Source organism: Apium graveolens, chromosome 4 (assembly GCF_009905375.1).
Source record: "Apium graveolens cultivar Ventura chromosome 4, ASM990537v1, whole genome shotgun sequence".
Classification (NCBI taxonomy): Eukaryota; Viridiplantae; Streptophyta; class Magnoliopsida; order Apiales; family Apiaceae; genus Apium; species Apium graveolens.
The window spans coordinates 292,281,864-292,305,209 of record NC_133650.1 but is presented as its reverse complement, the minus strand read 5'-3'; the positions used below and the strand labels follow the sequence as shown (position 1 = coordinate 292,305,209).

Genomic DNA, 23,346 nt, shown 5'->3' with positions numbered 1-23,346 from the left:
GGATGCAATGTAGACTGGAATGGGGCACCCGTAACTGAATGCACAGTGGAATCTGAATCAGCTGGTGGGGGTCCTCTAATAGGTGGTCTCATGTCTGGGGGTGGAATAGCCTGTAGTGGTACAGGCTGCAACACATTAAGTCACTGACACAAGCCTAGATTGATAGGAATGGGTAGAGGGTTAGGATTAGAAGTAAGGAAATAGAAAGATAGAACGTCGAGAGGATGAGTGCGATGGTATAACAGGTATTAGTATAATTTGCGTTGTGGTTCGAGATTCTTATATTACGATATGATTTCAGATAGCAGCGATGGACGACTCTTTCATCCCCGTATCAGCTGATCACTCAGAGCCCTCAGTTGGAAGACCATCTTCAGATCCACATCCTGTTGTTCCACCGGTGTTGGCTATGATTAATTAATTCAGAATTAATATTAAGAATTTTCAGAAGTTTAATTGGATTAAAAACAGTCTTAAAATCAGCAAGATAATTGAATATGAACTAGCATGACAATTTGGATTGTCATGCCAAGTCATTTCAATAGTCATACCGAAAGTTCTACTGGGAAGGAGATTGTCTTGCTAGTTCAACTGATTGTCATACCGAAAGTCATTGTAGTTCAATCAGATTGTCTTGCTAGTACAATCAATAGTCCTACCGATTGTCTTGCTGAGTTCAGGATTGTCTTGTCAGTTCAATGAGAGTCTGTTGATTGATTTAAAAAGAACAGAAGCAGCATACATTCATTATCATCCAAAACCAAGAACACAGAAAGAAAAGAAGCCGCAGAAAACATTTTATTTTTCATCTGCTAAATTCAAGATCACATTTCTAGTTTGTAAAGTTAAATCCAATCAACTAGAAATCATTCTCTTGTTCTTGTATAACTATCTAGCAGATCAAAATCCCTAGAACTTAATCTCAAATTGCGTTTAGCATTTGAATCTTTTTATTACAAAAATAGAAAAAGTTCATGTCGAATTTATTCTAGATTTGTGATAATTAATTTGAGATTAATTCCTTGTAATCGATATCGTTGTTATAACACCTTTCAAGTTTAATAATATTCTTATTTAACTTGAATTTTGTTTCAATTTTTATTCCGTATTTAATTCGATTATTCGATATTATTTGTATTCAACCCCCCTTCTACAAACATATTGGGACCTAACATCAAGTTAGGCCAATGTGTGCCTTGGATCCAATAATTAGAGCAGAGCTGTGTGCCTTGCTCGGGGTTAGTGCGTGACTGATCAGCAACTTAACCTTTTTTTTAATGAAAACATAATATCCAATTCTAAATCATTAATCATTATTTACTTGATACCTTAACTCTTTTCACTTGATGATCATTATTCTCAGTCTTGTCATTGTGACTTGCTGAGCTAGTTAGCTCATTTGTGCGATTTTGTTTATGTTCTTTTCCAGTTAAGAAGGAACCAGTTGGTAGCGAGGATCCCCAATCCAGTGTGAGAGCTAGGGGTCTAGGTTGATCGAGTTAAGCTAGCTGATAGCTTTTGAAATAGTTTAAGTTTATGAAGTTTGTAATAATGTTTATTATTCGGTTGTAAGTTTGAATAGTTGGGATTTGGGCGCTTGTAATATAAGTGTGTGTGTGGCTTGTGTGCATACTTTAACCTGTTGCGATCCGTGGTAGTTGGTAAGTAGGGTCACTGCATATTATTATTATCTTTATCATTGTTATAAGCAGGTTACAAATAAGTTGTGTGTGTGTGTGTGGATCCCAAACTTCTGACCCAGGTTTGGAGGGCGCCACAGGTTTGGTATCAGAGCTATTTAATTCCTTCTAGCGTAAATTCTGATGCAAAGTCTGATATAAAGTCTGATAAAAAGCATGTTAGCATAAACTCTGAAACTAAATCCGCTGCAAATGCTAACAAACTTAACAAGGCCAAAGGATCCAAGCAAGTCTGGGTCCTTAAAACTAATCAATAGTGGTCTTTGTGATTGCAGGGCAACAGGAAAAACATCCTGGTTCTGGACAGTGGATGTTCAGGACATATGACTGGAAATAAATCCATGTTATCAGACTTTGTGGAGAAAGCTGGCCCAGGAGTTTCTTATGGAGATGGCAATATGGGAAAGACTCTGGGATATGGCAATATCAATCTTGGGAATGTCATAATTGAAACAATAGCTCTTGTCTCAGGACTTAAACACAATTTGCTAAGTGTGAGTCAAATCTGTGACAGAGGTTATCATGTGGATTTCTTTGAAGAACACTGTGAAGTTGTAAGTAATTCTACAAGCAAAGTGGTTATGAAAGGTTATAGATATGGTAACATATATGAAGCCAGACTTTCAACAAATTCTGATGGTTCTGCAATCTGTCTGTTAAGTAGAGCATCAATTGAAGAAAGCTGAAATTGGCACAAGAGACTCTCTTATTTAAATTTCAACAACATAAATGAGCTAGTAAAAAAAGATCTTGTGAGAGGACTGCCAAAATCAATATTTGCTCCTGATGGTCTTTGTGACTCATGTCAAAAGGCAAAATAAAGAAAATCTGCATTCAAGAGCAAAACTGAATCCTCAATTCTTGAGCCTTATCACTTACTGAATGTTGATCTATTTGGTCCAGTCAATGTCATGTCTATTGCAAAGAAGAAATATGATATGGTTATAGTGGATGAGTTCACAAGATACACTTTGGTGTATTTCTTGCACAAGAAGAATGAAACTACATCTACTCTAACTGATCATGTCAGACAGCTGGATAAGTTAGTCAAAGATTCTGTTAAAATAATAAGAAGTGATAATGGCACTGAGTTCAAGAATTCAATCATGGAAGAGTTCTGCAAAGAGCAAGGAATAAAGCAGGAATTTTCTGCACCTGGAACTTCACAGCAGAATGGAGTTATAGAAAGAAAGAACATGACTCTTATTGAAGCTGCACGAACTATGTTTGATGAAGCAAAGCTACCAACCTATTTTTGGGCTGAAGCTGTACAGACTACTTGTTTTACACAGAATGTTACACTCATAAACAAGCATGGAAAAACACCATATGAGATGGTGAAGAAAAAGAAGCCAAATCTGAAATACTTTCATGTATTTGGATGCATGTGTTTTGTTCTTAAGACTCATCCTGAAGAGCTGTCAATACTTGATCTAAAAGCTGATGAAGGAATTTTTGTTGGATATCCACTTTCCACAAAAGCCTTCAAAGTCTACAATTTAAGAACAAGGGTTGTCATGGAATCTTTCAATGTATCTTTTGATGATAAAAAGATTACTGGAATTGAAGATTCCAATGATCATGATCAGCTGAGATTTGAAAATGAAGATGTAAATTCTAATTCTGTAAATTCTGATGACCTAAATCCTGATCATGTAAGTTCTGACAGGTTAAATTCTGATGTCATTAAAACTGTGGTAACTGCTCCAAAGGAAAATACACCTATTTAGGGGGAGCAAGCCGATGATCATACCACATCTCAAGACTCTCAAGAAGCATTAGAACCAGTCAGTGGCTCTTCAAGTTCTGGTTCATCAAGTTCTGATGAGCCAAATTCTGACAATTCTGGAAACTCTAATTCTTCAATTCCTGAAGGATCCAACTCAAATTCTGGAATCTTAGAGAGCATAACTTCAGGGGGAGCATCCTAAAATGCTGATGGAGACAGCATGGATCATGGGGGAGGATCCAGTTTTAGAGATCAACTTCCATCTGCAAGGAAATGGACTAAATCACACACACCTGACTTAATAATTGGAGATCCTGAAGCAGGTGTCAGAACTAGAACAACAACAACAAATGAATGTCTCTATCATTCCTTTCTATCTCAGACTGAACCAAAGAAAGTGGAAGAAGCTCTTCAAGATGCTGATTAGGTGCAAGCAATGCAGGAAGAGTTAAATGAATTTGAAAGAAATAAAGTCTGGACCCTAGTACCAAGACCAAAGGATAGATCAATTGTTGGTACAAAATGGGTGTTCAAAAATAAAACTGAAAGTGAAGGCATAATTACAAGAAACAAAGCAAGGTTGGTTGCTAAAGGTTACTCTCAACAGGAGGGTATTGACTATGATGAAACATTTGCTCCAGTTGCTAGATTAGAAGCCATAAGAATCTTTTTGGCTTATGTTGCTCACAAGAAGTTTAAAGTCTTTCAAATGGATGTGAAAAGTGTTTTACTTAATGGAGAATTGGAAGAAGAGGTATATGTTGAACAACCTCCAGGCTTTGTAGATCCAAAATTTCCAAATCATGTCTACAGGCTTGACAAAGCACTTTATGGCCTTAAGCAAGCTCCTAGAGCATGGTATGAGACTCTGGCTCAATTCCTTCTAGAAAGTGGATTTCACAGAGGCATAATTTATAAGACTTCATTCTACCTCAACCATGGAAAGGACTTACTTTTGGTACAAATATATGTTGATGATATCATCTTTGGCTCTACAAATACAAAACTTTGTGAAAGATTTTCCAAGTTAATGCAGTCAAGATATCAAATTAGTATGATGGGAGAGTTGAGTTATTTTCTGGGACTTCAAGTCAAACAAACTGAAGAAGGTACTTTTATTAGTCAATCCAAGTACACTAGAATTATACTCAAGAAATTTGGAATGCAAGACAGTTCTACTGCATCAACTCCCATGGCCACTGCCACCAAGTTAGATAAAGATACTGGAGCACAGTAGATATTACTAACTACAGAGGTATGATTGGCTCTTTACTCTATTTAACTGCAAGTAGACCAGATATCATGTATGTTACATGTCTTTGTGCAAGATTTCAGGCTGATCCAAGAGAATCTCATCTATTAGCTATGAAAAGAATTTTCAAGTACCTCAAGGGTACAGCTGATCTAGGATTGTGGTATCCTAGGGAATCAGATTTTAAGCTAATAGGTTACTCAGATGCATATTTTGCAGGATGCAAAATAAACAGGAAAAGCACTAGTGGAAGCTGCCAATTTTTTCGAGGCAGATTGGTTTCTTGGTTTAGCAAGAGACAGAAATCAATTTCCACATCAACTGCAGAAGTAGAATATATTGCTGCAGGAAGCTGTTGTGCACAGATTCTTTGGATGAAGAATTAGTTACTGGACTATAGGTTAGAATTTTTTAAAATACCTATTTACTGTGATAATCAAAGTGCTATTGCTATGACAGGAAATCCAGTTCAACACTCAATGACAAAGCACATCAGCATTAGGTATCATTTCATAAGGGAACATGTGATGAAAGGTACAGTGGAATTGCATTTTGTTCCAACAGATCAACAACTGGCAGATATCTTCACAAAACCATTGTGTGAAGCTACTTTTACAAGACTGGTAAATGAACTTGGAATGGTTTCAGGTTCTTTCTCAAAATCTGTTTAGTTTTTGTTCTCATACATCAGACTTTATGATCAGTGTTTACAGATTTTCTTATCTCAATGTAATATGTGCTTAAATTGTAATGTATTAAACACTGCATATTATCTGATGTGATCCTATAAACTCTGAAAGTGTTTTGAATGTTCTGTGACTATTCAATCCAATGAGGATTATCTTATTAGATGTTGACTTAGTAGTCTTTAACAAACTATGTATCCCATGTTTGAATTAGTTATTTATGTGGAAATCAATAACATAAGCAAATTCTGATTTTGATCTTAGTCAAATTTACTTCCTCTATCTTATTACTAAGTCACAAACTAGATTATTGCTTCTTATCTGTCAAATTCTGATGTCAGTAAATCTTAAGGATGAACTACATGCTTGATAAGCCTCACTAATCTGAAGAAAATAAAAAAAAAATTGAAATCAGGTACTCCTTTGAGATCTAGAGTAATTTATGTGAAAGGGAATATCCAAGTGCATTGCTGGTATTAAGTTATATGCATTAGAAAAGCAAATTATTTTTTCTTGGTGACTTTTCATATTCTCTGATTACTGGAGAAATATTCTGATAAAAGCATTAATTCTGATGGTAGTTGTAACTCATTTACACTGAGAAGCCCTTGTCAAAAGAATTTCAAAAGATGCATAAAATAAGCACAAACAGTTAAGGTGGATTCTTGCATAACTTTATTCTACAGTAGACTTCGCAATTCAAGACAGATTTTAAGCATTTTTCTTAGTTATGCCTTATTTCTAAGATATAATGAAAGTTTATCAGACTTTAATCTTTATCTGATCATTTGCACATACACACACTATCACTCCATATGAATGATAAAAATTATTGTGGTGATTAAGTTGTTTCCGATAAACAGTTAAATATTATTTGTATAAATTCTGAGGACAAGTTCTGATTATGTTCTGATGATTAAACTCTGAAGAAACCAGTCAGTATTTGTGTGAAGAAACACAGAAACAGTCATTCACTTTTTGAGTACAGAAGCCATGTTCTGATGACCGTTAAATTATGATAATAGTCAAGTTCTGATGCAAATCCCGATGCTTACGTGGCATTATTTATTTACTTGACTTATTTTGGTATTAACTGTAACGGTTATATTTCTCAGAAAAATAATTAGGTGAGATAAAAACAGTCATAATCATTTGTTAGTGGGTTGCGTGTTGGTTTTGGTATGTGCAGGTGTGTAATAATTATTGCATGTTTCCCATGCCCACTATTTATGTTTTAACTGATTACACGCTGCCAAGTATAAAGCTGCCGGTTCTAATTCACAAAAAGAGACATTTCTATGTGCAGAGTATAAATATCAGAGATAAAAGATTATACAATCTTTTACCCACTCTTTTACTCTATTCTCTCTCTCTCTCTCTCTTATTTTCTGACGTTCTCTTACAGACATTTTATCAAACACTTTGTAAACACAAAATTTTCACTTGATTTTTCAACAGAAATGGCACCAAAGGATGTTATTTTTAATGGAGCTAAGTTTGTCCCAAACAACTACTCTGCTATTTTGAACAAGGATGAAGCTTCTTCAGAACTTCACTTTGTTCAGGATTTCTTAGCTCACAGTGAGATTGGGTATGCTCTGACCCAACCTCAAGCAATCTCTAGTAAACAAGTGCTGAGGTTCTGGAAGACTGGAATCTATGATGATGGAGGTGAAGCTGGATCTCCAAGCATCATCTTCTCATCAGGAGAAGATGAGTATATGGTAACTGTTACTACAGTGAGGCAGGCTCTTCATCTGCCTGAAAACTGCACTTACAACTCAGCACCTGGAGAATCTGTTCTTCAGAACATGATGGCAAGCTTGGGATATGAGAAAAGCTTGTCCAAGCTAGGACAATTGAAGAGGCCTTACATCAGGAGGGAATGGAGCTTCTTCTTTGATTGCATCACAAAGACTTTTGCTAACAAATGCTCCAATTTCGATGCCATTCCAATCATGAGTCAACAAATAGGGTATGCACTTCTTCACCAGATTCATTTTGATTATGCATCTGTTGTGTTAGGCTATATTGGTGATAGAATGAAGGAAGATGCAAATGTAGTATATTTTGCTAGGTTCTGTCAATTAATTTATAGTTATTGTTGTTCTGATAAGCCACAAGTGTTCAGTGACGTAATGGTACCTTTTAAGTTACATAAAAGGGCATTTACTGACTTGTTATCTGCTGATAATAAGAAGGAAGTACTAAGACCTCTTCAAATACCCCAATCTGTCAAACAGTTCTTAGTCAACACTATCCCAGGCACTTACACAACCATATTCCCTGATGTAGCACCATCACAACCATCCACTACTCAACAACCACAGTCTACCTCACAACCACCAACATCAGCACCTGTTGTCAGCACTTCACAGTCCAGACCCAAATCCAAAACCAAACCAACCTCTGGTACTTCTCAAAAGGTTCCAGTTGTAAAATCTGAAACATCCTCCAGACCCAAAACCTCAAGAGCTAAATCTGTTCCTCAATCTCCACCAAGGAGAAAGAGAAGGCTGATTCTGAGAGATGAATCAGATGAGGAAGAACAGGTCCAGGTTCCTGCATCAGAACCTGTGACAGAAGAAGCTGAAGAGTCACTCTTCAAAAGGAGAAAGCAGCTGAAGCTTCTGGCATTCAGAAAAGAAAGAGGTCTTCACATTCTGATACAGATCATGTCACCCCTCCATCTAAAAAATCAAAATTGAGGAAGGAGAGAGCAGGTGTGCATATTGCACAAACTCAATATGAGGATGCTGAAGATGATGAGGAAGGGGATCAGGAATCTCTGATCTGATCAGAACCTATTGTGATTGAAGCCCTGCCAGCAGCTGAAGAAGTTCTGATTCAGGAATCTGAAATTCCTGAAGTCCACAGATCAAGACTTGTACAAGAATCTGTGATTTCTCCACCTCACTCTCCAATCAAAGCTAAAGATGATGTTGAAGAACAAGAGACAAATCCTGAAATAGATATTCATAATTTGAATATACCTATTGTTCTATATCTGGAAGCTCCAACTACAAAACATCCAACTCCTGTTACTTCTTAAATTTTACAGGCTGAGATACCAACAACACAAATTCTTGATCTTGGAACTGAAGATCAGAATTTAGACAAAGCTGCAACTGCTTCAGAGTCTCCTACAGCCACACACACACCTTGGTGTTATCTGAAGATGAGGAGATTCTAGCAAGTTCTGGAGAGTTAGCTCCAGTAAACACTCCAGTGCCTACAGGAAAGGAGGCATTATTCCAGTTTGAGGAAGAGGCTGCTCTAGTTCCATGGGAGGAAACCTTTAGAGGGGCTGAGTGGATGCATAAATGGAATGATACTGATTTTATTCTCAGCCAACATGTTCTGACAGTACATGTTTCAAAAGCTGATGAGTTGTTGACAAGTTCTGACTTCAAGCATCAACTAAAGGTCACTGCTCTCAGTACAAGAACTCTACAAGGTCAACACTCCAAGACTCATGCAAAGGTTGATATACTTCAGGAAACAGCTGATAAGCTAGCCATGATGCAAGATCTAGACAAGAAGAGGTTTATCAGGCCAATTCAGGAAAAAGTGGATGCTATTGAGCTTGTTCAAGCCAAGCAGCAGGCCCAACTGGATGAGGTATTACAAAATCAAGTTGCTCAACAGACTCAGTTAAATGAGATCTAATCTTCAGTGGAACTCCTTCTTTCTCTACTACTGACTGATGATGCCAAAAAGGGGGAGAAGGTAGTTAAATCCAAATGCTCACCAAGCCAAACACTGAAGAAAAAAGGATGATCATGGAGATGACTAGGGAAACTCTGAAAAGAGTAGAGGTCAAAGTCAAAGGAAGCAGCTAAGCAGAATTCCCACTCAACAGACAAGTTCTCATCAGAGAATGTCTGGTAGCAAGAACTCTGATAGATCTGCTATGCAAGGGAGGAATAAGGAAGGAAAGAAGCCAACATATCAGGATGTTCCTTTGTTGATCACAAATGCTGATACTTCAAATACTGATGATCAAGAACTACTTCTGATGTGATAGTCCAAGCTGGAAGCCAAGAGACACATAAGTTTTTACAGACTTTGAAATTCAAAGGAAAGAAAGCAACATTCTTCTACAAAGATCCCAAAATTCAATCTGTTGATGAAGAATTGGCCAAGAGACTATTCCTTAAGGATAATCCAAGAGTGGATTTAGAGGAATTAATAGAAGAAGAAGCTAAATTTGCTGCTGAGAAGAGCAAACCTAAGTCAAAAGCTTCTGATGCTAAAAAGCCACCAAGGCCAAAAGAAAAGGGGATTGTGATATGAGAAAGATCTGCCACAAATATTCCTAGATAAAGGACTAGATCTCAGACTACTACTGATCCCAAAGACAATGGAAAAGGAAAAGTTGGGGAGACAGTCAAGAAACAGAAGATGAAGATTCCTCAAATTCTGATGGATTCTGTGTGCAAGATGTTCAAGTCTTTGATGATGCTGGTGCTGAAGATGAAACAGTTGAAACTATGAAGAGAAAGAGGATGACAGAAGAATCTAAGACAACCTCTGACATAGCTCAAGTGGTTCAGAGTGAAGAAGTTCAGAACTTAGTAAATCCTGAAGATATTTCAGAACAGCAAGTTATAGATGAAGCTGCAAATCCTGACCAAATCATCAAGACATCAACCTCTGAAACTGCTCAAGTTGACATAGATAGCTTAACATTAGAAGACAAGAAGAAGAAGCTATGGAACAAGTCTATTCCAGTTCAACCTAAGACAAATCAGATGCTGAATTAACTTGCAGCATTTGGGGTAAAAGCCAAGCAAGCTAGAGACACTTCTGGACTAGGTTCTGACAGAGAGAAATTCCAGACTGGGATAGAAGTTGATATTAGAGATCCATTCACATTGACTGACAAGCCATATGAAGAGATCACATGGAAGCACCTTGACAAAGTGCTTTCTTCTCAAGTAGTGATGGATACTCATGATGATTATGAAGAAAAAGAGAAATTGATCTTATTTCTGATTGATGGCTGAACTTATAGATTATCTAACTCTGATGTGCTGAAGAAATCTGTCAAAGAGCTTCAATATATTCATTATCTACTGGAGATAAATTCTGATGTTACCAGGAAATGGTCAGAATATATTCTGAAGACAATAAGAGATTTACTCAGAATTTATGGTGCAAGAATGACAGAGTATACTCCAATGATGACTGAGGATGATGGAAGAGAAATTCCTATGAGGAAGAATCCTGCTAAGGAAGAAGTAATTTTAAAAGGAAGATGCTTATGCTATAATGAAGATTCTACACATCCAAGGGTAATCAGACTGGGAGATGGACTTGAAGGAAATCCAATTTCTGCACTCAGAGCTGCCATATATCATATTGGTGATACTGAAAATGAAGAACTGCAGCAAGTCAAACTCAATTACTTGAAGTTAAAAGAAATGCAGAGACTAAGCTGGTATCAGACTCTGTAAGGAATTATTATGGATTCAGGTTGATTCAGTGAATTTGGTAAAAGCTGTATGGACTGTAAGTTGTATTTAGTTGTACATATAAACTCTCATTGCATTTATACTTAAATGTTTTTGACATCATCAAATCTATAAACTTGTATATTTTTGTAATTTATAAGTTGGGGGAGATTGTTTGATATATTTATGATGTCATGTCTAATCTGATTTGTTTAGTTTCAGAACTTACTATCAGAACTTAACTGGAAATCAGAACTTACTGAAGACAGGAAGTTATCAGAACTTAAGCCATCAGGACTTACATCAGAACTTAAGTGCGGATACACTTCAGGGATGAAAAGCGGCTGATTTACAGGAGAGGATCTGGATTAAACAAAAGAAGATATGCTTGGAGAGTTGTACATCTAAAGGACTACAGTAAATAATCTCTGATTGATGTATTTTAGGAAACTGAACATATCATATCAATTAGGAGATATCTTGTAACTGTGTAGTATATAAACACAGATTAGGGTTTACACTATAGGGGTTATCATTCACGAGAATATTATTCATTGTAATCCTAGCAGCTCTTAGTGATATCATACATCACTGAGAGAGTAGATTAAACCTATTGTAACAGAGTTTGATATATTGAATAAACTTGTTTTCTGTTACACACTTGTGTTTATAATTGAATTGATTGTAAATATTATATTCAACCCCCTTCTATAGTATCATTGAGGCCTAACATACCCCATAAAGATAGTTGGTTTACGATGCCAATTTTAACATTTAGTATTTGATTATGATGGTGAATCCAACTACGATTAGAAGACATCTACAAATATATATATAACATGGTGTCAATCATATGCATACAAATAGACTAAATGTTGAGAAAATAAAATAAAAGGTGTAATAAAAAGAGACTAAATAAACAAACGTGTTATTAAAGTAAGTACTTACATTGATGCATGAGAATGAAGTTGAATGATATACTTAGTGAATTTTTTGAGGTCCAAAAAGGTAAAAAATGGAGGTGAGTGTGTGAGTTAGGTGCTGAGTAAAAGAAATGAAAGGCTATTATCTTTTTTCTTGAATAAACTAACTTACTTTGCAACAGAATTTTTATTTCATCGCAAGTTAGATTAAATAATATTTTCTGAGTCTGAATATTAAGTGTTGGCCGTTTGATATTAAATGTGGCAGGTAAACTTGCGACTGATTCTGTCGCAGAATTGTACTTAATGCATAATTTAATTATATATGTCGTAATATAATTTACGACGCTACTACCGTCACAAAGTAGTTTACGACAAACAAGAGTTTATGTCGCTCATTACAGTTTATGACAAAATTTGTTCTTTTCAGTCGCAAGATTTCTTAGCGGGAACGAAAAATAGCGCATATATTAATGGAGGGAAACTATAATATTAAATTATTACTTTGGCGAAAAATATATTAATAGAAAATTAAACTTGCGACGGAAATCATCGGTCACAATTTAGCTTGCGACCATTTGTTAATATGTTGTGGAAAAATAAACTTGAGACAGGAAGTTAATAAAAATCTGTAACAATTGTCATTTCCTCTTGTATTGTAGCTAAAATTTATGAACATATTTAATGAAATAATGAGATGAAATTATGCATCTTATACATTTTCGAATCACCGGAGGTATATTCTTTCTTGGATTTTTCTCGAGAGTATTACTAATCGTACGTTAATCTTCTGATGCTTGAAATGAACATTGAAAAATTAGGTCTATCTTAAGTGACACCAAAAGAAAGGTGAGGCTAGTCACCTAATCGATCATTCTGATTATACATTTGATTGATAGGAATAACCGAAACGTCAAGGTTAAATTACATGCATTACCGATTATCCGATTAATTAGTAGGTGATGTCTTTACCGACTAATTTCGATGTTCGTCTTATAAAATACTGCCCACGCAACATGTATAAATGATGTGGAATATTGGTCCAGTAGGAAGGTAGATGCGTGAACATACCGCATACCTACAAACCAAGGGGGTCAATCTATATATGCATAATTCATTTTCTGCCCTGTTCCAACTTCTACTACTGGGTTAATTAATCTAGTTAGTGCATGAGTACCCTGATTGTAATAATTTATAGAGACGCAGATTGACTTTAAGATATGATGGTCCAGTTTGGAGCTTTCTCATCGTTACATTCATCTTTTATTCTCCTTCTAAACACGGTCTCTGCATGTTGAATCTCTTTTATTATTTTTGTTTTCATGACGCTCCCGAACATGTGCTTCATCCGGGATAGGTTCATTAATGACGGAATTTTTGGGGTGGCAATTTAGGATTAAGTCTCGGCCAATAAAAATATTAATAGTTTTTTCCAAAAATATTTTTAGTCAAAATTTAGTAGTTTTTTTTAGGCCCCGACTAACATCAAAATAGGGAAAATTCATTTAATTCCCGATTATTTCACAATCTTAATTTCGTCATTGGCTACATTCATTTGCGCTTTGGCAATTTTACTCAATTAATAACTCATACAATGATTTGTTCATGATACTGATATTTGTCAGTTCATGTAAAGTAATTTTTTTTACTCAAATTATTTCATTTACAATGACCCCATAAAGAAAGTTTGTCTACAATGTCAATTTTAACATCTTAAATCAAAATTGACATACGGTCCATAATTAATTACCAACTGAAATTGGTAATTAATAAAAAGACAATAGATTTTGGTGCCAAACTGAAATTGCAGGCTGATTTTATTTAATTATAAAGATAGATTACAAAATAATGTATGATTATAAATGATGCAATTCTTCTCAAAGACAGTTTTTTCTATACTCTTAAAATAAAAAATAAAAAAAAAATTGAACAAATTACGAAGTTGTAACTACAAATTCGATCTACAAGCCCAATCTATTCTCATCTACTAAACTTAAAGGCCCATCACAGACAATAAATACAGTCTTGTACCTGTTCCACCCCCATCCAAAATCAAATTAAAAATCACAGAACAAACATATCAGAGAGGGAGAGCTCAACGATCCACAACATAAAAACATGGACGAAGACCAAAAAAACAACAATAATAGCACTAATATTAACAAAAGCAAATTAGAAACAGCAAAGTCTGAGAGATCGGTGTGGCTAATGAAGTGTCCTGTGGTTGTATCCAACTCGTGGAAAACAGCTGCCGATAACGAGCCTATTTCTAAAGTCGTCGTCTCTCTCGATCCTCTCCGTCCTGAATCTCCCTCGTCTCTCCAGGTTTTATTTCTATTTTTTTTAATTAGGTTTCATTTTTTTAGGTTATTATTGAATTCAATTGAATTGAGTTGGAATTGGGAGCTAATTGAGGATTATTCAATTATTTGTTTTGTTAGTTTACGATGGAGATGGCGAATAATGAGGCTGGGAATATGCCTAAGAGTTATTCCTTGAACATGTTTAAGGATTTCGTTCCCATGACCATTTTTTCCGAGGTTAATCAAGGTCTGCGTTTTGTTACTTGCTTCACGTAATTAGTCATGCTGAATTGTAAAGCATTACAATTTGTCTATATAAGATTTAGTGGAAAGTGATATAGGAATTTTCTGAATGTTGATAGATTGAATGTATGTTTCTCGGAAATAACCATGTGAGGTGCTGTGTGCGGGGATTAAGTGTTCAGTTGGACTGCTTATTTAAAATGCTAATCAAGTAGTTAGTGGGTAAGTATTGGTTATCTATATTTCTTATATCTTTAGGAAGCAGGCGCTGTGACCTTGAGTTATATGTAATTTTGTCATTTCACTCTACTCTAATTAGTGTCTGTTAATTTAAGAAAGAATTAGTAATAGCAAGAGCGGGTGTTTTGGGGATCCAAATGAAATCAAGAGCATATTACCTACAAAGAGTATGCTTTCATTTAGAAATATTATTCCTAAAAAAACTTTTGCTAGTAGAGAATGATGAGATGCACCGCTTCTTAATTTAGGAAGGTCCTCTTTTTAGAGTGTCTAAATTACCAACCTTTTAGCTAAATAACTTGTTTAAACATATTTGAGACGACCAAATAGTCTATTTTTATTTGTAACTTTCAGAGCTCGTGCTATATGTATCTCTGGCTGTAAAGGTACTTGCAAATTTCTCTTGCTATACCAACCTTCTATGAATGAACAAGTTGATTTTTTCAGTGGATTGTCAACAAATTGAGCATGATACTTATCTTTTTATGTGTATGCTTGTAAATTGTAGGTAAAGTTGCAGTCGAAGGTAAAGTGGAACATAAATTTGACATGAAGCCTCACAACGAGAACATGGAGGAATATAGTAAAATGTGCCGGGAGAGGACAAATAAGTCAATGATTAAGAATAGGCAAATACAGGTGCGTGTAGTTACAGTTCACCTATTACTTCTGCAAATTGTGTGATATCTAATAATATCTGCCCTGTCTTTAATCATTAGGTAATTGACAATGATCGTGGAGTACTTATGAGGCCCATGCCTGGAATGATTGGATTTATTGCTTCCAATTCAAGTACCAAGGTAACCACAACTCCTATGAAAAGTTTTCCTGGACATAGGTTTTTGTAAGATCAGAGTTTTAGTCCCTCCAATCACAGTTTTGCCCTATATTCTTCCCTCACAATTTATTCAACGACATAAGCTTGCTTCCTTGTAATTTCCTTTTTAAAACCACCAGAAATTAAAATGTTTGTAGTCTTTTCAGTTCCACGCTCAGAAGAATATACTTGAATTTTAAACTCTCATATTGGAAAAATGAAGGCTTTAAACTATAAGTGCTTAACTGAAAAATTAATGGTTGAAAATATTAGCTTGATTCTTACAATTCTTTAAACTGTGCCATATCTTCTCACACCAATAACACCAGAACAGCCAATTCTTGATAGACATAGACAATAATTTGGAGGCAATAGTACTTTCATTATGCATTTTAATCAAGTCTGTATTTCCTTGTGGTAGATTATATATGATGCACGCTATATGTTATTCTTAATGTTGGTGTGTGCTTGGCATGTCTAATTATCTTCTTTGTAAAAATCTATTTTGTTCAGGGTAAGAAGCCAGTAGTACCAGTGAAGACTCCAGACGTCAAAAGAACCAGAAGGGATCGTAGTGAATTAGAGGATATCATGTTTAAGCTTTTTGAAAGACAACCTAATTGGACCTTAAAGCAGCTAGTCCAGGAGACAGATCAGCCAGCGGTATATCTTATTATGCATATTATAGTACTTGCTCAAAATTTATGTAAAAAAGAAATTTGTAACCTCTAACTTTCGGCTTTGGATCATATGTTTGCTATTCATCTTTGCAGCAATTTTTGAAAGAGATATTGAATGAGCTGTGTGTGTACAACAAAAGGGGATCAAACCAGGGTACATATGAACTCAAGCCAGAATACAAGAAAAGTGTTGAGGAAACAGCTGCTGAATAAGAAGTTCTGTTTGTAAATTGGATTGATAATGTAAGGTTCAAGTTACTCAGGTTAACTGAAACATCTACTTAATGACTGAAGTTCAATGATAACAATGTGTGCTTAGTTTCAAGGTACACAGACTCTAGGGTCATAAGTTCTCTACATCTCAACCTTCCTGTTATTGTATTTCCCAGAGCCATTAATTGTAATAGCGGGTGAAAATTGTCTATTCTCAGATGGAATTAAAATCATAATCTTTCTATTTTGTTATCTGCTGAACCTGGTCATATTTTCATATTAGTTTCATGTTGTATTAAAAATCGCAGAAGACTATTTTTGCATGTAATTAAAATCATAATCTTTCAATTCTAGTACCTTACCTTCCCGGGGAAGAAAATGATTCAAAGTTGGCTAAAAGTGTAAGGGTTGTAGGAGTCTGAACTCTGAATGTGCAATCAGATTGTGTTGCCAGTCTTTTATTTCAAGTGAATGTAGAAGAAAATTGTATGCCAGATTGTGTTACAATGTATTAACAGAAAATTGTATGCAAAATGAAGTATTCCATTAACAGTATTACAATTCTACAAGGATATATTCAATCTTAGCTTTATAAAATAATTATCTTATACTACATATTAGAGTCCGTAAACTTGAAATAAAAATTGATTACATTGATTACTTGAACCTTAAGCACACATTTACGTACATTGTTATCTCCCTGACCAATGTGTTTCCCTTCTAAAATTAAACATATCAAAAAGCCATACTTGTTAAAGACACTTCATCATCCTTAGTTTTGCCAGCTTTCACAGGATTTCTTACTGCAGGAGAATCCATGTCTGTGACAACCTCCTGTCTCACCATCCCACTCGCACTAGCACCATCTTTTCCCCTGTACCTCCAAGCAATAAAAACATAAACGAAGAAGTTGACGCCATTGATTCCCGCCAATATCCAGTACAAATTATCCAACTTACTTTTGTTCAAATCATTCCTCAACCAGCCTTCTTTCTGACCACCTGTTGCATGTTCAATAATCTTAACAAGCGCAGTACTTAACCAGCTTCCAATCCCGATTTCACTCAAGAACATTGCACTGCTAATACTTTTAGTACCTTCCGTAGCTTCGTCGTAGAAGAACTCCAGTTGTCCCACGTAGGTAAATACTTCGGCGCTTCCTATTAGAAAAAACTGAGGAAACAACCAAAATACACTCATTTTAGCAGGCGTGGGGTCTTCACGCCGGTTCTTTTCAATCACGGCTGCAGAAATCAAGGCAAAGATTGATATGAATAAGCCTACACCCATCCGTTGTAGTGACGTGAGCCCACGTCGGTGGCCTGTTCTTTTACGCAGAAATGGGACGATGACTTTTTCATAGATTGGGACTAGTATGATGGCATTGATGGCAGAGAATACGGGTACGGAGCCTGAAGGGATGACAAAGCTTGAGCCTAGCTTGCGGTCCATGACAGCAGCTTGGCTAAGAAAGAATGTGGAGAGCTGCGCGAAGGAAATGGAGAGAGCTATTGTTGAAGCCCAAATGGGTAATACTCTAATGAAGCATTTGAATTCTTCAACTTGTGTAACTGTGCACAGTCTCCATCTGTTTGTTGCATTGAATGCTTCAGGGTCTGAGATAACAGCTGCTTTGTCCAAAAATCTGCAAGCCAAAATAAATCAATTATAGAGTATATTCCACTACAAGCTTTAAAAACCAGTTATGAAATTATTTATAAATTACAGTAGTTTTTTTTTTTAATTTCAGCAGACGGCCTGTATATTTACCACTTAAGGTGCTATATATGGTACATAAACGTGTTTGTGAGTCTGATTCAACACGTATCATGGTATAGAAAATTTGGACTCGGGATTATAGATTCTGCGAATAAAACTTACCTATATTGCGAGGAATGAGCAAGCTTTTGGGCACCAAGAATAGCAGATTTTTGAGTCCTAACTTCATAAAGATCAGCTTCGCTTTCCACACTGATGCCTTTCATATGGTTTCTCACAGAAACCACAATCACCTGAACAAACCTAGTAAGAGGACTTCCCATTGGCTTCTTGTATCGATACTTGGAAAATCCAGCACCCAATACTAATATGGAGCAAAACATAATCACTGTTGGAACAGCAAATCCCCAACCAAACCCTTTCTCCTGTTGTATATACACCATTACAGTGATACCTAGAAGTGCCCCCATGTTGATGGCGAAAAAGAACCAGTTGAAAAAAGAGTACTTTTTCAGAACTTCTTTCTCGTCAGCCTCGTCGAATTGATCTGCTCCAAATGAGGATACACACGGCTTAATGCCACCAGTGCCCAATGCTATAAGCGCCAGTGAGCAATACAAGAATGCTGATTGTCCATCTGTTGCTGGAATGCAAGGCCTTGCTGTGCAAAATGCTGGCCTCAAGCTGTCTATTGATGCTGAGATCGTCAATAATATCATCCCCTGATAAAGTTAACAATTAATAGCTAATCAAGATTAGCGAAGTTATCAATATAAAGTAAGGATTTCAGAGATACAGGTTCTATGATTAAATACCACTGCATAGATACAAGAGAAGACAATGATGGTCAAGAATCGTCCTAGGTAAGCGTCTGCTAGAAATGCTCCGAGGATTGTTAGAACATAGGCCGCTCCAATCCAATCAGTAACATGTGTAGCAGCAGTAGGTAATGATTCATGCATTTCCCGTACTAGATAACCTACCATGCTCACTCCAACAGCAAAGAATGCTAATCTCTCCGCAATCTCATTAACTACAGAACATTATTTGTTATCAGTCCAATATGTTCACGAAGTTTGATAATTGATAACTTAAAAAGTTTATGTAAATTTCAAACCTATGATAAATGGTGAAGCATTCCATCCTCCAGTCGTTTGTTTATCAGCAATTATTCCTCTGTAATCGACACAACCATTGCTTACCAACGTTGTTGATTCTAGTCCTCTTTCATCCTGTAGATTAAACATACTAACATTTCATTTCAAAGCTTGAATTTCAGTAGTATAACCGATCAATAAAAGCACGAATTATTCCTAGTACTGATACTCATCTTCTCTTACTAACAAAATTTGAGTGTTCGAGACTCTATGAAAGCAATAAAACACGAGTTGATGAAGTAGTCGTACCTGCATGCTTTGCTGCTTAAGATCATCAAACACAAATGCAGACATAGAAGGCTCAATAGCAATCGAAGGCTCCGTATATGACTTATTCATCATGTCAAGATATCTGAATGCACTTTTGAACAAGTTGTATTTCTTGTGTCTCCCTTGCCCCTGACAAGTTGGTTAAGATTTTGTATTTTGAATCAACCACCATTATGTTTATAGTCTATATATAATGAATCAAGTCTTCTATTCTTTTCATCGTTATTTGGCCTGTAAATCAGACATTTGTTTGACTAACTAAGATAGTATGGTCATTTGGAGGATACTTTTCAGAATCTTTGGTTGGCATCTACTGAAGTAGACGGCAATGAATGTTTTTATGTCCTTGTTCATGAGCTAAATGATGAGAAAAATCATAGTTTAAACCCCTTGAAATGTTCTGAGAACGATAAGAATTGTTCAAAGTGCAGGCCAAAATGAGAAAGAGGCTTTATAAATGTATTTGAAGTAACACTGTACAGTAACACTGTACTTCAACAAGTGTCACTCAGCTCAACACTGTCTAGCCAATGCCCTCGTGCACTATTAAAAATCTGCGTCATATAGACATCATACCAACTCCGATGGCCTCTTAATGTACTAGCATAATATAAAAATTTGGCCATGTGCAATAATATTTTTTTATGGATACTTTTTATATAACAAAATTGGTATTATACAATTTGTATTAATTATATATTTCTTAGTTTACAATATTAATAAAATTTTATAACTCTAACATGATTCTATATAAGTAATAATTCATAATATTAATAAAATTTTATATTATTGATGGGATTCAAACATTTGATTTTCGATAGAGTTATTTCAAAAAATAAATTTTAATTTTTAACTGATATTTAATTTAAAAATTATCATTCATAAACGAAATTCTAAGAGATTGTGATTTTTTTAGTTAACCAAAACTATTGACTACAACCTTGGTCAAGCTATTACCATAGCATTATTTTAGAGTACGTGTACAAATTTTTTTTAATATAATACACGGAATCATTCTCATTTTAGGTACTCTAGGATAATGTTTTTGTGCTATATTTTGGCATATTATTGTAGGATCCTAAGGTTAATCTTAGTAAAATCTCCTAAGATAATGGTTTACTTTAGTCTATTATATTTGTTCTCAAATTATTTACTTTTCTAATTAAAAACATATAAAATATATGGTAAATAAATATTTAATAATAAATAATTAAAATTATTTGTTTACATGTATTTCTCGTGACTCTAGGAAAAATATCCTAAGATTTACCTTAGAATCCTTATTCTCTACTTTTTTTATATCCATATCAAATCTTAGCCCCTCGAATCAAACCAACCTTTTACGGGTGTCTCTTTCTCTCTCACATCCCCACTTTCATCTCTTCCCTTCACCTCAATCACCCCCTCATTATTATCACCCCCTCATTATTTATACCCATATCAAATCTTAGCCCTACATTTTGCACAAATACAAATCAACCATTTTCGTCATCTCTTTCTCTCACATTCCCACTTCCAGTTCTCTTCCGTTCACCTTCAACCATCACATTTTTTTCCTCGCTACCTTAATTATGTCTAAATGATGCCACCAACATGTCGATCAGCATTGTTAATTATTAATATCATCACTATTGCAACCTTCTTATCAATGTAACATATGATCTATGTAACATATGATCTATCGTCGTTGCTCTTTCTACTTTTATTTTCGACCGATAAGTATAACAAAAGATATACATACATAAGATCAATCCTAGGGTGTTAGAATATAATGTAAGATCCAATTGGAATCTTAATCTAACACCTTAATATTTCAGAGCGATTGTTTACTCAACATAGTATCAGAACTCAGGTCGGTAGAGAATGACTATTTGCCTCCTTCAACATTCTCACAATTTATTATGAACAATAAGACAAATTTATACCTAAAAGATGGCGCCCCCGTATTCCACTTTTCGACAAAAAATTAGAGGGGGTACTAGAATATAATATAAGATCCAATTAAGATTTTCTCGAACACCTTAAGATTTTAAAGCGACTAATTACTCAACATGCTAAAGTTATGGTAAAGATGATTTTTATGACGGTGGTGGTGATTGGTTTTTATACTTTTTAGTGATTTGTAATGAAATTTCGTATGTTGAGTTTTGAGTGATTGGGGCTTATATTTAGTGATGATGTAGGTGATTGGTGATAATGATAGTGGTTGTGATTCAAACTCCGGTGATTATATTTAATTTTAGTGATTGTATGTGGTAGTGATAGTGGTAGTGGAGGTGATGGTAAAATCGGTGTGGTGATGATAGTGATGATATATACAATTACAAAACACCTTTGTTTATTTAAAAGTTCAGGGATGTGTTTAACAGGTTAAGTGATTTGAATATAAGTTTTTTGTTCTCATGATAAGAGTGCTATCACTGGAATAACAATATGTATAATATAAGGCTGTGTTAGATATAATTAATGATATCTGTATATAGTTATCAGAGTTTGCCATCAATATTTGATATCAGTGTTTGACAAAGGTGACATCATCAGCATTCATCAACAGTATTTGTTGATCAGTACTTGTCATCAGCATTTATTCATATCAGTATTTGTTAAGTTGGAAATCAGGAGATATCACAAGATGATATATTTACAGAGATATGTCGGTGTAGAACTTATTTGTAGCAATCAATAGTTGGATATGTATTAGGATTCCTTATTCATGTATATTATATCAACTGATTGATTGTGTAACTGTGCATTATATAAGTAAAGATTATGTTAACAGTATATGTGTCGTGCATTATTTCATCATACACATAACCTAGCAGCTCTCAAGGATATTTGTTCATCCTTTGAGAGAGTCATGTAACAGGTTTGTATTCAATAATACAAAAATTGTTCTTCACTGTTAAGTACTTAATTCGACCTGTTTGTTATTACTGTATTCATCCCCCCCTCTATAGTATACTTAAAGGCCTAACAATTGGTATCAGAGTTTTTTGTTGATACACAAACAGTTTAAGATCCAGAAAATAATCAATAATGCAGATAAAGAAGCTCAACAGAATCCCCCACCACCACCAGCCACAAATCAAATCAACCATAACATGAGCATATATGAAACCATTAAAGTTCTAATCTTGAAGATTAATGAATATCCAATCTGAAAAGTAAAGATGGCTATGTTCCTGGAAGAAACAGATCCTGAATATCTGAACAGGACCATGAAACTGGCTGTTGCAGTTCCCGGTCAAGAGTGGAAGATGGTTGACAAGGACAAAAATGACTGTACTCCTGAAGATCTTCCATCTATTATGAAAAATGCAAAAGTCAGATATCTTTTGCATAGCAGTCTAGACAGTGTTATGTCCAATAGGGTGATTGGATGCAACACAGCCAAGGAAATTTGGGACACTTTGAAGGTTAAGTGTTAACGCACGACTGCTATAAAAAAGAACAAAAGGATTATACTCACTCAGGAGTATGAACACTTTGACTCAAAACCTGATGAGTCCTTGACTGAAATCTATGACAGATTTCAAAAATTGCTAAATGACTTGTCACTTAATGAGAAAGAGTATGATCCAAAAGATTCAAACTTGAAGTTTCTTCTTGCACTCCCTAAAAAATGAGATTTGAAAGTCACATCAATAAGAAATAACTATGTTAGTTATAATTGATGATATTTGGACATAAACTATCAGAAATGTAACACCCTCAAATCCGGGGTCTAGATTTGGGAGTTACTAACTGATAATCAATTCTAAAATATGCACAGCATAATAAAATAATAATTATGACCCCTTGCATGCAACTGGATCAATAACAGGTTATAGTATGAAACGGGCACTATTACAAACCAAAGGTTATTACAACCCATAAATCTAATTTATTTTACAACTATTCAAATTTTATTACAAACCTCAAGACTATTCAAGCGTCCCAAAATAGTCTACCTGGAAAA

At 35.2% G+C, this 23,346-nt stretch overlaps 2 protein-coding genes across 2 annotated transcripts; one reads left to right on the top strand and one right to left on the bottom strand.

Annotated features, from left to right (window-relative positions):
- Positions 1–13,779: 13,779 nt before the first annotated feature.
- Positions 13,780–16,496, top strand: LOC141721210 (uncharacterized). Its single transcript, XM_074524020.1, has 6 exons — positions 13,780–14,071; positions 14,188–14,296; positions 15,041–15,171; positions 15,252–15,332; positions 15,863–16,012; positions 16,123–16,496. The coding sequence occupies exons 1-6, from the start codon at positions 13,865–13,867 to the stop codon at positions 16,240–16,242; spliced, it is 798 nt and encodes a 265-aa protein (XP_074380121.1). The 5' UTR covers positions 13,780–13,864; the 3' UTR covers positions 16,243–16,496.
- A 481-nt stretch (positions 16,497–16,977) lies between these two features.
- LOC141719839 (protein NRT1/ PTR FAMILY 8.1-like) lies at positions 16,978–19,457 on the bottom strand. Its single transcript, XM_074522207.1, has 5 exons — positions 19,368–19,457; positions 19,079–19,193; positions 18,777–18,994; positions 18,124–18,683; positions 16,978–17,887 (listed from the first exon to the last, which is right to left on the bottom strand). Exons 1-5 carry the CDS (start codon positions 19,455–19,457, stop codon positions 16,978–16,980), a joined length of 1,893 nt encoding a protein of 630 aa, XP_074378308.1.
- Positions 19,458–23,346: the final 3,889 nt, after the last annotated feature.